We start from the raw sequence: 16,491 nt of genomic DNA, 5'->3' as shown, positions 1-16,491 counted from the left end.
TTAATTGCGATTGGACAGTGAGACAAGGTTGTCGAATGTGTATTGTATTCCTACCGGGTACTCAGTCATGTCGTAGACACATACACCTTTAGGAACTGCAGAAACAAAAGAGAGGAGTGTAACAGAAGTTAAAATCTAAACTAGATTATTAATATGTATGTCTACTGTAATTAATGTGATACTTAATTATAGTCAATTCAAGACTTGTATATTTAGAGAGAAGCATTGATGATGCAATCAGCCCCAAAAGATCCCACTTCTCCTTATTCCGATTTCCCTTCCTGCCCTAAAATAGCATGTTCCCTAAAGAAATGTACACTCCAAAATTGCCTAAATGCTGCAGTTCAAAATGATGGATAAATTAAGAATGTTTAAAAATATATATCATATTCTCGAATGTTTCAGTCATGGTGGAACTTTTAAGAGAAATGATGTACATTTCTTTAAATTTCCTTAATGACCAAATTATTTAACATCCGCAGATTGAGCTTAGTTGATATTGGTGCTAGATTCACCTACCACACTCATATGTTGTGCAACAGTCATCAGTCTCCTTGGTGACATTGAGCTCAAACCCAGGTTGACAGGTGGGGATTACCATGGGACACAGGCTTGCGTCACATTCTGTTGGGGGGGAAAAAAGGAGGAGAGGATGCTCAATATTTGGATGTAATTAGTTATTTTGCCATTGACATTTGTTGCCCGAATATAGCAGAGGACTAGTAAGCAGAGCCAGTGGTCTGCTCTCCTCTGAATGAGACTGCTAGAATTGACTATAACTTCACCAATAAGAGGTACAAATTTGCATGCTAAGACACATTGAAGACTGAAGTGAATGTTCCAGATAAATTAATACAGGTCTCCTGAAAAAAAGTTTAAAAAAAAGTTATGCATGTGATGCTGACTGCTAGAATGAGCTGAGTTTTAATAAAGAAATATGTGGACAGTGCAAAGGTAACACTTTTTCCATCCAGGCTGAAGTATTTTTAAACAGTAAAACTGTAAATAGATTTTCTATCTCAATCCAACTCAAATCCCTGTTGGTGAATTAGTGGGAGCTTTGGCAGGAACATCAGTTTTTCAAGTTTTCCATCTCTTTGCCCCTTCTTAAAAAAAAACACAAAACATCCCCCGCCCCCCTTCCTGCGAACATCAGTCTGCATGGATCGCTGCCCTAAGAGAAAGACTTTACTTAGAAGTACATTCCTACATTCAACCTTTCTTGTCATCCTTCTCTCTCTCTCTCTCTCTCTCTCTCTCTCTCTCTCTCTCTGTCTCTCTCACACACACCCTCCCTCATCCCTGTCCTGCATGTTATTCCCTAATCCATGACTTAATATGTTTTGTCCTACATGCCTTTGCACCTCTGTATAATCCCACTGGAAGTTCCTATTGCACACCCAGCCATTCGTGGAGAGGGAATCTCTCATGGAACGGCCTCTCCCGAGGTTTCTTCCTTTTTTCCTTATTTATCAAGGTTTTCTTGGGAGTTTTTCCTCGTCTTCCTTGAGAGCTTTGGGCTGGGTGGGGAATTGTCCTAATGTTGTGGGTCTGTAAAGCCCTTTGAGACATTGTATGTGATATTGGGCTATACAAATAAACTTGACTTGACTTGACTTGACAAAGAATTGTGTAACTGACCACAGGATTGTTTCTGGCAGCAGTTCTCTGTTTTGGTCACCAGCCTCTCGCCCAGCCTGCTGCAGTTGAGACCAGGTGTTATAGGGCACTCAATAGCCGAACACTCAATACTCATGGAATCTGGGTCACACATGCACGATTTACAGTCGGTGGTCCATTTTTCCCCAGGCTATGAGAAAGAGAAGAACAGCAGAAAGTTCATAAAAACACAGCTCGTCTTAGTCTGTGCAGGAATGCATGTTTAAGGCAGGAGTCCTCACCTGTTTGGGTTTGCCATCAGGTCCAACACAACCTGCAATTTTAAAAAGTAGTGTAAATAAAAACATTTCATAAGCCAAACCAAAGTTTGCTGTCTTCTCGAAGCATCTCATCTTACCACACTCCTTCACGCACTCCTTGTAAACTGTGTTGAAGAGCGTAGTGCCTTCAGGACAGAAGCAACCTTCCCTAGTGTCGGTTGAGTTAGTGTCAGACTGAGAATCTTTTCCAAACACCTTGTTGTACCTGATAAGAAAAATGGTGGTAAATCAAGTGTCTTGTCATAAAACAGCTGATCTCTATAGAACTGTAAAAATGTATTGTAATTATGAAAATTAATTAAGAAGTATTTGTTCCCGTTTATAGTATTATTATAAGCAAAAATTACAATACGACTACCACTTCTTCAATTACTACTACTACTACTACAAATTACAATAATAAGAGATAGTGTATAATATGTTTTACCCGTCATTGCATGTAGTCTCGACAGTTGGGCCACAGGCCAAGTACACCTTGTTGCTTGGACATTCGTGCACTGTAAGATAGAGATCAGATTTTAAACATTTGAAGACTGCTGAGCACACATAAGCAGGTTATTTATATGCACACTTTAAAATTACACAAAATCCGCCAATAGCAGGAGTTCAACAGTACCACCTCCTGCATGCTCCTTCAATTTCTGGTTGCATGTTCTTAATCACTATCCCTTCATGTATAGATTTTTAATGTATTAGCCTATGTAGTTATAATAATTAAACATTCTGGAGCAAAAATAAAAAAAATTACCATATGTAGTGATATCGAATTTATGTTTTTATTATAGCTGTAGTGTAAGTTATAAATGCTCTCTTTTTCTAAAGGTTTCTGATGTGGACTTTTTTTTTTCAATTTTTCACATGTCAGAAGTAAATGCAGATCTGCTCCAGAGAAGCCAATCTCTTTTTCATCCATCATCGTTTCATTGATGCCCTTCCTTGTTAGCATTATCTGACAGTTTGAGAAAGTCCAGAGTTTCACTTTCATCTCATATATTCCATAATAGGACATTATACACACTTAGTTCTGAACAGTTTCTTTGATCATAATCTTACCACACTCCCCGTTGGTGGCGTTCCTCCAGTCGAGACAGATTCCTTCATCAGAGCACTCGGCAGCATATGCTTCCAGGCTGGCGCAGGTGTTATTGCCACCATTGCAAATGTCCGACTTGCAGGTCTTAATGTATGGTTCTGGGGGCACAGCTGAAAGGCATGGTGCAAATACACTAGAGGGGACAAAAAAGAAAGACTAGGTTAAGGCAAGTGATCAGAACATAAAAATGGCCTGGATAGGGCCAAAATAACTCATTCATGTAATTTATTTAGATAAATCGGAGAAAATGTGACCTGAAATCATCTTTTATGAATTTGATTAGTTGACTGATGTTTTATTTTTTGTACTAGTGAGTGCACTTGTCCACGGCATACAATAGATGGACACATAGATAAATATACAAGTTTGGTTACAATAGACAGACTAATGGATAAATATATTGTAGAAGTAAGTCATTAATTCACACAACACAGCACTTTGAAGAATGAAACACACCTACTCAAGTTTGGCAGTCAATTACAGCAAAATGATATAGAGTTCAAAAAGGCAAAGATTAATTTTTTTGTCCTGCCTGGTCAAGACACTCTGTATGTAGAAATTTGTGTTAGTTGACCCCAAGTTGAGTAGGAGATACAAAACTATCCAGTTTTTAAAAAAATATATATAATTCAAAGGTTATGGGGTAAAAACCTGCCCACCAAGTTTCATGAAAAATTGTTCATACTTTTTGAGAAATCCTGCTGATTAATGGCAGTTGGGCAGACGAAACCAATGTGGGGGAAAACATAAAGCATATAGCTGTTCTCTCACCTGCTCTTCAGGATCTCACAGATGGCAGGCTCACATGGAGGCACAGTGGTAGTGAATGGGGCTGTGGTTGTGACTGTTGGTTCTGGTCCAGTTGTAATTGATGTGGTTGGTCCTGGACTTGTAGTAGTAGTTGGTGGGGTTGGTGTGGGCTCACAGGGTGTGTCGGGAACATTCCATTGGCCTGCAGAGTCTTTGCAGTCTGCTACCTGGCCATTGGGTTTACGGCAGTCATTGGCCTGGGAGTTGTCGCAGGTACCTGAGAAGGCAGAAGCAGGATAAGAAATGGGCAAGCTGAACCCCAGACAGTGAGTGTAATTACACATGCTTACAAATGACATAGATGTTTGCATGTTAATGAATGTGGTTGGTCTGGTGGAGGTGCTGGATGGAGAAGACATGCTTTATTTATTTCTTGTTTTGAGAAAACAACGTTCAGAGGTAGATCAATACTTTGAAGCTATACTTCAGTAAAAGTAGAGATACCTCATGCATATCAATGCCTTTCACACATTAAAGGTTCTGATAACTCACCACACTGTCCTTCAGTTTTACCAATGAAGATGGAATAAGGAATGTTAATAGTGAAGGAGGAACCTCTATAAACCACTTTTACACCAATATTTGGTATCGTCAAAGTGATCGCCATATCAGTACCAGTGACGCAAATGGCTGAATTTTGATAGGAAGGATAGATGCGTTTGTCATTCACAAACACCTGAAGAAGGACACAACAAAACACAAGGGAAACAATGAATAGCACATAGCAGCATGTCAAACTCCATCATTAACCGTCAAGTCGGTAGCTTTCAATGACATCATGAATGAAGTAAGATACTGACATTAAAGCAGTTAACAATAGAGGTAATTCAATCAAAGTGGTAATTCATACAAACAGTGCCAGATTTTAAGTGTCCCATTAATTTAGATCAGAGTCAAATTGGAGCCTCTTTTCAACGTTTGTATCTGAAGAGCCGTGTGGTTATTGTGATTTTTTTTTAATGAATTACCCCCAATATGTCTTGACAAGTTAAATGGGAATGCTTACCACATTGGTTGTTGTTCCTGATGTTTTGAACTGAGTCAGGACAATTTCGTAGGTTTGGTAAAGAACAAGTAGAGACTTGGTACAGGATGCATCGTTTGAGGTACTACATTCATTGATGGTCAGTATAATTGTCAATTTATGTTTAGGAATGATTTCTTTAACCAGGTAGAATGAACAATCCTGCTGGAAATCATATGATTTTCCGTCAAATGTCTTATAGTGAGAGCCTCCCCAGAGACTGCACACACCTGTAGGATAAGAAGTACCATGTATGAGTTATTCATGCCGACCACCACAATTTATAGTTAATTAATTATGTGGATGTCCAAGAAGAAAATGGTAAATGTAACCAAATGTAGGTTTACATCTGTCAACTCACATTCACATTCATAACGGAAGCAGCAGCCCCTGTAATCATAGACCTTTACAAGTTTGCGTCCATTAACACAGATTGGTTTTTGGACTTCGGCACACGCATACATTTTTTGTACAACGTCCCCATTGATGCATTCAGCGTCAGTGCAGTTGTCAACCTTCCAGGACTCCCCATTCTAAAAGTAGTAGCAAATAAGTAAGTAGTCTTATCAAACAGAATTAAGATGTTATCCTACTGGGAAAAACAAATGTAGTATTTCACACCTTTCTTTGTGGATACACATTGATGCAGTCCAGAGTAGTTGTAGGTGGCACTGTGGTAGGAGTGGTAGGAATAGTGCGGGTAGTGGTGGGTGGCACTGTTGTGCCACATGGATTTGACTGTTGCGCGATTTCACAAGTCAAATTGCAATATGCAACATAACACCACCCTAAACCATCAGTGCGATTATAGACCAGGTCCCCTGTGAAAATAAAGGAATGATATCAACAGTCAAACACTAACAACAAAATTAAAATGGAAAAAAACGATTTAAAAACTTCACGTGAATTATAGAATATGTATTTAACATGGACACTGCATTAATTTTCATAGTATAAACAAGACAATACAAACTATTAATTAATTATTAATTAAAATAGAATGTGGCAGATATACATAACATAAATTATAATTCAGATATGTCTAAAATGAATAATTTAGCTTTTAAATGTAGCTTTTTAAATTAGGTCAATTTAACCCCATCACCCTATCTTACACTGTATTAAGTCGCAGCAATTAATATAAAGGTATATCAAACATAGTAATGCATGACTTGCTGGAGAGAAATGACAGCAGCCACATGAACATTAACAACTCAGGAGAATGAAGATGCATCCACTTGAGAAAAGAACCAGTACAATTTGTATGTGCTGGGAGATATCACCAAAATATCATCATGTGTATCTCTGTTTGATCTCAATAAGTGTTAATTTTACTTTATTTTCCTTCATGCCAAATATTTACAACTAATTAATTACAAAAAAATAGGAATACAGTACAATCAATGCAAATACATGGTTTCAGTTTGAAACTGTTTGAAGGAATGAGTTCTCAACAAAACATTAATTTTGATGCAACTCCAGTCATATTAATAGTTGAGAACAGCATAAATTTAGTGAGAAAATGTAAATACTTTCATTATTATTCAAGTGATAAAAAAACAAAGAAAAACAGCAAGTGAATTAAAAACTAGGGCTGCTGAAAAGGGCAACTGCTGACTCTAACTGAGCATAAAAAACTCTGAAATTAAAAATAAAAGAATGACATACCTGCATAATAGTAAGTTCCATTGACGTGACAGGAACACAAGCCAGGTGTGGTAAATGGTGGCAATGTTGTAGTAATAAAAACTTGAGGACTAGTTTGTTGAGTGGTTGTAGTTCCTTGTCCTGTAACTACTGTGTATGTTGTTGTGTACACAGTTGTGCTCGCTGAAATTTCAGTTACTGGTCCAGTGGTGGTTGCTTCAGATGTAGTTGCCTTAATAGTTGTTGAACGTGTAGTTTTAACAGGGCCTGTTGTTGTGACCTCAGGTGGGCCAGTGGTTGTTTCTTTTTCTGGTGTGGTTATCACGACGGGTCCAGTTGTACTTCCCTTCTTGGTTGTTGTTGGAACACCAGTTGTAGACGTAAAAACTGAAGGTGTGGTTTTAACAGGGCCTGTTGTTGTGACCTCAGATGGGCCTGTTGTTGTGACCTCAGATGGGCCTGTTGTTGTGACCTCAGGTGGGCCTGTTGTTGTGGCCTCAGGTGGGCCTGTTGTTGTTTCAGAAACAACTGTAGTAGAGGCTGTCACTGGGCCAGTGGTTGTTTCTTTTTCTGGCGTGGTTGTCACAAAGGGTCCAGTTGTACTTTCCTTTTTGGTTGTTGTTGGAACACCAGTTGTAGTTGTACCAACTGAAGGTGTTGTTTTTACAGGGCCTGTTGTTGTAACCTCAGGTGGGCCTGTTGTTGTTTCAGGAACAACTGTAGTAGAGGCTGTCGCTGGGCCAGTGGTTGTTTCTTTTTCAGGCGTGGTTGTCACAAAGGGTCCAGTTGTACTTTCCTTTTTGGTTGTTGTTGGAACACCAGTTGTAGTCGTACCAACTGAAGGTGTTGTTTTTACAGAGCCTGTTGTTGTAACCTCAGTTGGGCCTGTTGTTGTTAACTCAGGTGGGCCTGTTGTTGTTTCAGCAACAACTGTAGTAGAGGCTGTCAATGGGCCAGTGGTTGTTTCTTTTTCTGGCGTGGTTGTCACAAAGGGTCCAGTTGTACTTTCCTTTTTGGTAGTTGTTGGAACACCAGTTGTAGTTGTACCAACTGAAGGTGTTGTTTTTACACGGCCTGTTGTTGTAACCTCAGTTGGGCCTGTTGTTGTAACCTCAGGTGGGCCTGTTGTTGTTTCAGGAACAACTGTAGTAGAGGCTGTCACTGGGCCAGTGGTTGTTTCTTTTACTGGCGTGGTTGTCACAAAGGGTCCAGTTGTACTTTCCTTTTTGGTTGTTGTTGGAACACCAGTTGTAGTTGTACCAACTGAAGGTGTTGTTTTTACAGGGCCTGTTGTTGTGACCTCAGGTGGGCCTGTTGTTGTTTCAGCAACAACTGTAGTAGAGGCTGTCACTGGGCCAGTGGTTGTTTCTTTTTCTGGCGTGGTTGGTTCAAAGGGTCCAGTTGTAATTTCCTTTTTGGTTGTTGTTGGAACACCAGTTGTAGTTGTACCAACTGAAGGTGTTGTTTTTACACGGCCTGTTGTTGTAACCTCAGTTGGGCCTGTTGTTGTGACCTCAGGTGGGCCTGTTGTTGTTTCAGGAACAACTGTAGTAGAGGCTGTCACTGGGCCAGTGGTTGTTTCTTTTACTGGCGTGGTTGTCACAAAGGGTCCAGTTGTACTTTCCTTTTTGGTAGTTGTTGGAACACCAGTTGTAGTCGTACCAACTGAAGGTGTTGTTTTTACAGGGCCTGTTGTTGTAACCTCAGTTGGGCCTGTTGTTGTGACTTCAGGTGGGCCTGTTGTTGTTTCAGGAACAACTGTAGTAGAGGCTGTCACTGGGCCAGTGGTTGTTTCTTTTACTGGCGTGGTTGTCACAAAGGGTCCAGTTGTACTTTCCTTTTTGGTTGTTGTTGGAACACCAGTTGTAGTCGTACCAACTGAAGGTGTTGTTTTTACAGGGCCTGTTGTTGTGACCTCAGGTGGGCCTGTTGTTGTTTCAGCAACAACTGTAGTAGAGGCTGTCACTGGGCCAGTGGTTGTTTCTTTTTCTGGCGTGGTTGGTTCAAGGGGTCCAGTTGTAATTTCCTTTTTGGTTGTTGTTGGAACACCAGTTGTAGTCGTACCAACTGAAGGTGTTGTTTTTACAGGGCCTGTTGTTGTGACCTCAGGTGGGCCTGTTGTTGTTTCAGCAACAACTGTAGTAGAGGCTGTCACTGGGCCAGTGGTTGTTTCTTTTTCTGGCGTGGTTGTCACAAAGGGTCCAGTTGTACTTTCCTTTTTGGTTGTTGTTGGAACACCAGTTGTAGTCGTACCAACTGAAGGTGTTGTTTTTACAGGGCCTGTTGTTGTAACCTCAGGTGGGCCTGTTGTTGTTTCAGGAACAACTGTAGTAGAGGCTGTCGCTGGTCCTGTGGTTGTTTCTTTTTCAGGCGTGGTTGTCACAAAGGGTCCAGTTGTACTTTCCTTTTTGGTTGTTGTTGGAACACTAGTTGTAGTCGTACCAACTGAAGGTGTTGTTTTTACAGGGCCTGTTGTTGTGACCTCAGTTGGGCCTGTTGTTGTGAACTCAGGTGGGCCTGTTGTGGTTTCAGGAACAACTGTAGTAGAGGCTGTCACTGGGCCAGTGGTTGTTTCTTTTTCTGTCGTGGTTGTCACAAAGGGTCCAGTTGTACTTTCCTTTTTGGTTGTTGTTGGAACACCAGTTGTAGTCGTACCAAATGAAGGTGTTGTTTTTACACGGCTTGTTGTTGTAACCTCAGTTGGGCCTGTTGTTGTGACCTCAGGTGGGCCTGTTGTTGTTTCAGGAACAACTGTAGTAGAGGCTGTCACTGGGCCAGTGGTTGTTTCTTTTACTGGCGTGGTTGTCACAAAGGGTCCAGTTGTACTTTCCTTTTTGGTAGTTGTTGGAACACCAGTTGTAGTCGTACCAACTGAAGGTGTTTTTTTTACAGGGCCTGTTGTTGTAACCTCAGTTGGGCTTGTTGTTGTTTCAGGAACAACTGTAGTAGAGGCTGTCACTGGGCCAGTGGTTGTTTCTTTTTCTGGCGTGGTTGTCACAAAGGGTCCAGTTGTACTTTCCTTTTTGGTTGTTGTTGGAACACCAGTTGTAGTCGTACCAAATGAAGGTGTTGTTTTTACACGGCTTGTTGTTGTAACCTCAGTTGGGCCTGTTGTTGTGACCTCAGGTGGGCCTGTTGTTGTTTCAGGAACAACTGTAGTAGAGGCTGTCACTGGGCCAGTGGTTGTTTCTTTTACTGGCGTGGTTGTCACAAAGGGTCCAGTTGTACTTTCCTTTTTGGTAGTTGTTGGAACACCAGTTGTAGTCGTACCAACTGAAGGTGTTGTTTTTACAGGGCCTGTTGTTGTAACCTCAGTTGGGCCTGTTGTTGTGACCTCAGGTGGGCCTGTTGTTGTTTCAGGAACAACTGTAGTAGAGGCTGTCACTGGGCCAGTGGTTGTTTCTTTTACTGGCGTGGTTGTCACAAAGGGTCCAGTTGTACTTTCCTTTTTGGTTGTTGTTGGAACACCAGTTGTAGTCGTACCAACTGAAGGTGTTGTTTTTACAGGGCCTGTTGTTGTGACCTCAGGTGGGCCTGTTGTTGTTTCAGCAACAACTGTAGTAGAGGCTGTCACTGGGCCAGTGGTTGTTTCTTTTTCTGGCGTGGTTGTCACAAAGGGTCCAGTTGTACTTTCCTTTTTGGTTGTTGTTGGAACACCAGTTGTAGTCGTACCAACTGAAGGTGTTGTTTTTACAGGGCCTGTTGTTGTGACCTCAGGTGGGCCTGTTGTTGTTTCAGCAACAACTGTAGTAGAGGCTGTCACTGGGCCAGTGGTTGTTTCTTTTTCTGGCGTGGTTGGTTCAAGGGGTCCAGTTGTAATTTCCTTTTTGGTTGTTGTTGGAACACCAGTTGTAGTCGTACCAACTGAAGGTGTTGTTTTTACAGGGCCTGTTGTTGTGACCTCAGGTGGGCCTGTTGTTGTTTCAGCAACAACTGTAGTAGAGGCTGTCACTGGGCCAGTGGTTGTTTCTTTTTCTGGCGTGGTTGTCACAAAGGGTCCAGTTGTACTTTCCTTTTTGGTTGTTGTTGGAACACCAGTTGTAGTCGTACCAACTGAAGGTGTTGTTTTTACAGGGCCTGTTGTTGTGACCTCAGGTGGGCCTGTTGTTGTTTCAGCAACAACTGTAGTAGAGGCTGTCACTGGGCCAGTGGTTGTTTCTTTTTCTGGCGTGGTTGGTTCAAAGGGTCGAGTTGTAATTTCCTTTTTGGTTGTTGTTGGAACACCAGTTGTAGTCGTACCAACTGAAGGTGTTGCTTTTACAGGGCCTGTTGTTGTAACCTCAGTTGGGCCTGTTGTTGTGAACTCAGGTGGGCCTGTTGTGGTTTCAGCAACAACTGTAGTAGAGGCTGTCACTGGGCCAGTGGTTGTTTCTTTTACTGGCGTGGTTGTCACAAAGGGTCCAGTTGTACTTTCCTTTTTGGTTGTTGTTGGAACACCAGTTGTAGTCGTACCAACTGAAGGTGTTGTTTTTACAGGGGCTGTTGTTGTAACCTCAGTTGGGCCTGTTGTTGTGACCTCAGGTAGGCCTGTTGTTGTTTCAGGCACAACTGTAGTAGAGGCTGTCACTGGGCCAGTGGTTGTTTCTTTTACTGGCGTGGTTGTCACAAAGGGTCCAGTTGTACTTTCCTTTTTGGTTGTTGTTGGAACACCAGTTGTAGTCGTACCAACTGAAGGTGTTGTTTTTACAGGGGCTGTTGTTGTAACCTCAGTTGGGCCTGTTGTTGTGACCTCAGGTGGGCCTGTTGTTGTTTCAGGCACAACTGTAGTAGAGGCTGTCACTGGGCCAGTGGTTGTTTCTTTTACTGGCGTGGTTGTCACAAAGGGTCCAGTTGTACTTTCCTTTTTGGTAGTTGTTGGAACACCAGTTGTAGTCGTACCAACTGAAGGTGTTGTTTTTACAGGGGCTGTTGTTGTAACCTCAGTTGGGCCTGTTGTTGTGACTTCAGGTGGGCCTGTTGTTGTTTCAGGCACAACTGTAGTAGAGGCTGTCACTGGGCCAGTGGTTGTTTCTTTTACTGGCGTGGTTGTCACAAAGGGTCCAGTTGTACTTTCCTTTTTGGTAGTTGTTGGAACACCAGTTGTAGTCGTACCAACTGAAGGTGTTGTTTTTACAGGGCCTGTTGTTGTAACCTCAGTTGGGCCTGTTGTTGTGACCTCAGGTGGGCCTGTTGTTGTTTCAGGAACAACTGTAGTAGAGGCTGTCACTGGGCCAGTGGTTGTTTCTTTTACTGGCGTGGTTGTCACAAAGGGTCCAGTTGTACTTTCCTTTTTGGTTGTTGTTGGAACACCAGTTGTAGTCGTACCAACTGAAGGTGTTGTTTTTACAGGGCCTGTTGTTGTGACCTCAGGTGGGCCTGTTGTTGTTTCAGCAACAACTGTAGTAGAGGCTGTCACTGGGCCAGTGGTTGTTTCTTTTTCTGGCGTGGTTGTCACAAAGGGTCCAGTTGTACTTTCCTTTTTGGTTGTTGTTGGAACACCAGTTGTAGTCGTACCAACTGAAGGTGTTGTTTTTACAGGGCCTGTTGTTGTGACCTCAGGTGGGCCTGTTGTTGTTTCAGCAACAACTGTAGTAGAGGCTGTCACTGGGCCAGTGGTTGTTTCTTTTTCTGGCGTGGTTGGTTCAAAGGGTCGAGTTGTAATTTCCTTTTTGGTTGTTGTTGGAACACCAGTTGTAGTCGTACCAACTGAAGGTGTTGCTTTTACAGGGCCTGTTGTTGTAACCTCAGTTGGGCCTGTTGTTGTGAACTCAGGTGGGCCTGTTGTGGTTTCAGCAACAACTGTAGTAGAGGCTGTCACTGGGCCAGTGGTTGTTTCTTTTACTGGCGTGGTTGTCACAAAGGGTCCAGTTGTACTTTCCTTTTTGGTTGTTGTTGGAACACCAGTTGTAGTCGTACCAACTGAAGGTGTTGTTTTTACAGGGGCTGTTGTTGTAACCTCAGTTGGGCCTGTTGTTGTGACCTCAGGTGGGCCTGTTGTTGTTTCAGGCACAACTGTAGTAGAGGCTGTCACTGGGCCAGTGGTTGTTTCTTTTACTGGCGTGGTTGTCACAAAGGGTCCAGTTGTACTTTCCTTTTTGGTAGTTGTTGGAACACCAGTTGTAGTCGTACCAACTGAAGGTGTTGTTTTTACAGGGCCTGTTGTTGTAACCTCAGTTGGGCCTGTTGTTGTGACCTCAGGTGGGCCTGTTGTTGTTTCAGGAACAACTGTAGTAGAGGCTGTCACTGGGCCAGTGGTTGTTTCTTTTACTGGCGTGGTTGTCACAAAGGGTCCAGTTGTACTTTCCTTTTTGGTTGTTGTTGGAACACCAGTTGTAGTCGTACCAACTGAAGGTGTTGTTTTTACAGGGCCTGTTGTTGTGACCTCAGGTGGGCCTGTTGTTGTTTCAGCAACAACTGTAGTAGAGGCTGTCACTGGGCCAGTGGTTGTTTCTTTTTCTGGCGTGGTTGTCACAAAGGGTCCAGTTGTACTTTCCTTTTTGGTTGTTGTTGGAACACCAGTTGTAGTCGTACCAACTGAAAGTGTTGTTTTTACAGGGCCTGTTGTTGTGACCTCAGGTGGGCCTGTTGTTGTGAACTCAGGTGGGCCTGTTGTGGTTTCAGCAACAACTGTAGTAGAGGCTGTCACTGGGCCAGTGGTTGTTTCTTTTACTGGCGTGGTTGTCACAAAGGGTCCAGTTGTACTTTCCTTTTTGGTTGTTGTTGGAACACCAGTTGTAGTCGTACCAACTGAAGGTGTTGTTTTTACAGGGCCTGTTGTTGTAACCTCAGTTGGGCCTGTTGTTGTGAACTCAGGTGGGCCTGTTGTGGTTTCAGGGACAACTGTAGTAGAGGCTGTCACTGGGCCAGTGGTTGTTTCTTTTTCTGGCGTGGTTGTCACAAAGGGTCCAGTTGTACTTTCCTTTTTGGTTGTTGTTGGAACACCAGTTGTAGTCGTACCAACTGAAGGTGTTGTTTTTACAGGGGCTGTTGTTGTAACCTCAGTTGGGCCTGTTGTTGTGACCTCAGGTGGGCCTGTTGTTGTTTCAGGCACAACTGTAGTAGAGGCTGTCACTGGGCCAGTGGTTGTTTCTTTTACTGGCGTGGTTGTCACAAAGGGTCCAGTTGTACTTTCCTTTTTGGTAGTTGTTGGAACACCAGTTGTAGTCGTACCAACTGAAGGTGTTGTTTTTACAGGGCCTGTTGTTGTAACCTCAGTTGGGCCTGTTGTTGTGACCTCAGGTGGGCCTGTTGTTGTTTCAGGAACAACTGTAGTAGAGGCTGTCACTGGGCCAGTGGTTGTTTCTTTTACTGGCGTGGTTGTCACAAAGGGTCCAGTTGTACTTTCCTTTTTGGTTGTTGTTGGAACACCAGTTGTAGTCGTACCAACTGAAGGTGTTGTTTTTACAGGGCCTGTTGTTGTGACCTCAGGTGGGCCTGTTGTTGTTTCAGCAACAACTGTAGTAGAGGCTGTCACTGGGCCAGTGGTTGTTTCTTTTTCTGGCGTGGTTGTCACAAAGGGTCCAGTTGTACTTTCCTTTTTGGTTGTTGTTGGAACACCAGTTGTAGTCGTACCAACTGAAGGTGTTGTTTTTACAGGGCCTGTTGTTGTGACCTCAGGTGGGCCTGTTGTTGTTTCAGCAACAACTGTAGTAGAGGCTGTCACTGGGCCAGTGGTTGTTTCTTTTTCTGGCGTGGTTGATTCAAAGGGTCGAGTTGTAATTTCCTTTTTGGTTGTTGTTGGAACACCAGTTGTAGTCGTACCAACTGAAGGTGTTGCTTTTACAGGGCCTGTTGTTGTAACCTCAGTTGGGCCTGTTGTTGTGAACTCAGGTGGGCCTGTTGTGGTTTCAGCAACAACTGTAGTAGAGGCTGTCACTGGGCCAGTGGTTGTTTCTTTTACTGGCGTGGTTGTCACAAAGGGTCCAGTTGTACTTTCCTTTTTGGTTGTTGTTGGAACACCAGTTGTAGTCGTACCAACTGAAGGTGTTGTTTTTACAGGGCCTGTTGTTGTAACCTCAGTTGGGCCTGTTGTTGTGACCTCAGGTGGGCCTGTTGTTGTTTCAGGAACAACTGTAGTAGAGGCTGTCACTGGGCCAGTGGTTGTTTCTTTTTCTGGCGTGGTTGTCACAAAGGGTCCAGTTGTACTTTCCTTTTTGGTTGTTGTTGGAACACCAGTTGTAGTCGTACCAACTGAAGGTGTTGTTTTTACAGGGCCTGTTGTTGTAACCTCAGTTGGGCCTGTTGTTGTGACCTCAGGTGGGCCTGTTGTTGTTTCAGGAACAACTGTAGTAGAGGCTGTCACTGGGCCAGTGGTTGTTTCTTTTACTGGCGTGGTTGTCACAAAGGGTCCAGTTGTACTTTCCTTTTTGGTTGTTGTTGGAACACCAGTTGTAGTCGTACCAACTGAAGGTGTTGTTTTTACAGGGCCTGTTGTTGTAACCTCAGTTGGGCCTGTTGTTGTGACCTCAGGTAGGCCTGTTGTTGTTTCAGGAACAATTGTAGTAGAGGCTGTCACTGGGCCAGTGGTTGTTTTTTTTTCTGGCGTGGTTGTCACAAAGGGTCCAGTTGTACTTTCCTTTTTGGTTGTTGTTGGAACACCAGTTGTAGACGTAACACCTGAAGGTGTGGTTTTAACAGGGCCTGTTGTTGTGACCTCAGGTGGGCCTGTTGTTGTTTCAGAAACAACTGTAGTGGAGGCTGTCACTGGGACAGTGGTTGTTTCTTTTTCTGGCGTGGTTGTCACGACGGGTCCAGTTGTTCTTTCTTTTTTGGTTGTTGTTGGAACACCCGTTGTAGACGTAACAACTGAAGGTGTTGTTTTAACAGGGCCCGTTGTTGTGACCTCAGGTGGGCCTGTTGTGGTGACCTCAGGTGGACCTGTTGTTGTGACCTCAGGTGGGCCTGTTGTTGTGACCTCAGGTGGGCCTGTTGTTGTTTCAGAAACAACTGTAGTAGAGGCTGTCACTGGGCCAGTGGTTGTTTCTTTTTGTGGCGTGGTTGTCACGACGGGTCCAGTTGTACTTTCTTTTTCGGTTGTTGTTGGAACACCAGTTGTAGACGTAACAACTAAAGGTGTTGTTTCAACAGGGCCTGTTGTTGTGACCTCAGTTGGGCCTGTTGTTGTTTCAGGAACAACTGTAGTAGAGGCTGTCACTGGGCCAGTGGTTGTTTCTTTTTCTGGCGTGGTTGTCACAAAGGGTCCAGTTGTACTTTCCTTTTTGGTTGTTGTTGGAAGACCAGTTGTAGACGTAACAACTGAAGGTGTGGTTTTAACAGGGCCTGTTGTTGTGACCTCAGGTGGGGTTGTTGTGACCTCAGGTGGGGTTGTTGTGACCTCAGGTGGACCTGTTGTTGTGACCACAGGTGGGCCTGTTGTAGGCCAAGAATTTCATTAGTTGTAAATGTTTTAGCGAACTTTAACTTCTTTAAGCGAACTGGAACTTGTTTAAGCGCCACCTTTAGTATCTTTTGTATGTTTCTCTTTAATAACAGAGGGATGCCCTTTGTTCCTACATGCTTCAAGCCATTAATTGTATTCTGCTTTTTTCAGGATGCGCACATCCATTGAATGTCAAATAAAAGTCTCTACATCTCTTTCTTTACAATTGTACATACAGCAACTGTGTGTAAAGCTGAGTGAAATTCTATCACCAAGTTGACCTATTGGGTCTCACCATCACAGCCTCACTTCCAATACAGATTTTGTAAAATTGTTTATGCATTAAGTACAACGTGAGAAAGGTGCTTTGTGTTTAACATTGTCATACCTGTGGTAAATGTAAACGGTGTAGTTGAAGGCCTCGAAGTGGTGGTTATTTCGCATGAGTGTACCTCCCTGATTATGGTCCCATTCGGCCCACATGCAGCTGTGATACAGTGTCCAAGCCCATCCGTAGTGTTGTAGATAGTTGCACCATATGGATAATTCTTTCCATTGATAAAGCAGCAACAAGCTATGGATTTAGAGGACAATCGTTAAGCAAGTCAGTTAAATATTG

General features: G+C 43.2%; 1 protein-coding gene across 1 annotated transcript in view; it reads right to left on the bottom strand.

The window, feature by feature from the left end:
• LOC143004769 (mucin-2-like) overlaps nt 1–16,491 on the bottom strand; it is a 34,690-nt gene continuing 18,199 nt past the window's right edge. The window contains exons 29-43 of the mRNA XM_076155910.1: nt 16,261–16,446; nt 14,141–14,470; nt 13,502–13,582; nt 5,489–5,688; nt 5,229–5,400; nt 4,850–5,097; nt 4,336–4,519; nt 3,805–4,060; nt 2,994–3,166; nt 2,368–2,437; nt 2,018–2,145; nt 1,902–1,933; nt 1,642–1,810; nt 520–624; nt 1–95 (exon numbers count right to left, since the gene is read on the bottom strand). Coding sequence (XP_076012025.1) covers nt 1–95; nt 520–624; nt 1,642–1,810; nt 1,902–1,933; nt 2,018–2,145; nt 2,368–2,437; nt 2,994–3,166; nt 3,805–4,060; nt 4,336–4,519; nt 4,850–5,097; nt 5,229–5,400; nt 5,489–5,688; nt 13,502–13,582; nt 14,141–14,470; nt 16,261–16,446 — 2,429 coding nt within the window. The remainder of the gene's footprint in view (nt 96–519; nt 625–1,641; nt 1,811–1,901; nt 1,934–2,017; nt 2,146–2,367; nt 2,438–2,993; nt 3,167–3,804; nt 4,061–4,335; nt 4,520–4,849; nt 5,098–5,228; nt 5,401–5,488; nt 5,689–13,501; nt 13,583–14,140; nt 14,471–16,260; nt 16,447–16,491) is intronic.

This window comes from Genypterus blacodes, unplaced genomic scaffold (genome assembly GCF_046128005.1).
Source record: "Genypterus blacodes isolate CSIRO-AG114 ecotype Tasmania unplaced genomic scaffold, CSIRO-AGI_Gbla_v1 ptg000067l_1, whole genome shotgun sequence".
Lineage (NCBI taxonomy): Eukaryota > Metazoa > Chordata > Actinopteri > Ophidiiformes > Ophidiidae > Genypterus > Genypterus blacodes.
Note: the sequence above shows the minus strand (reverse complement) of the source record. Positions and strands in the feature narration are given on the sequence as shown.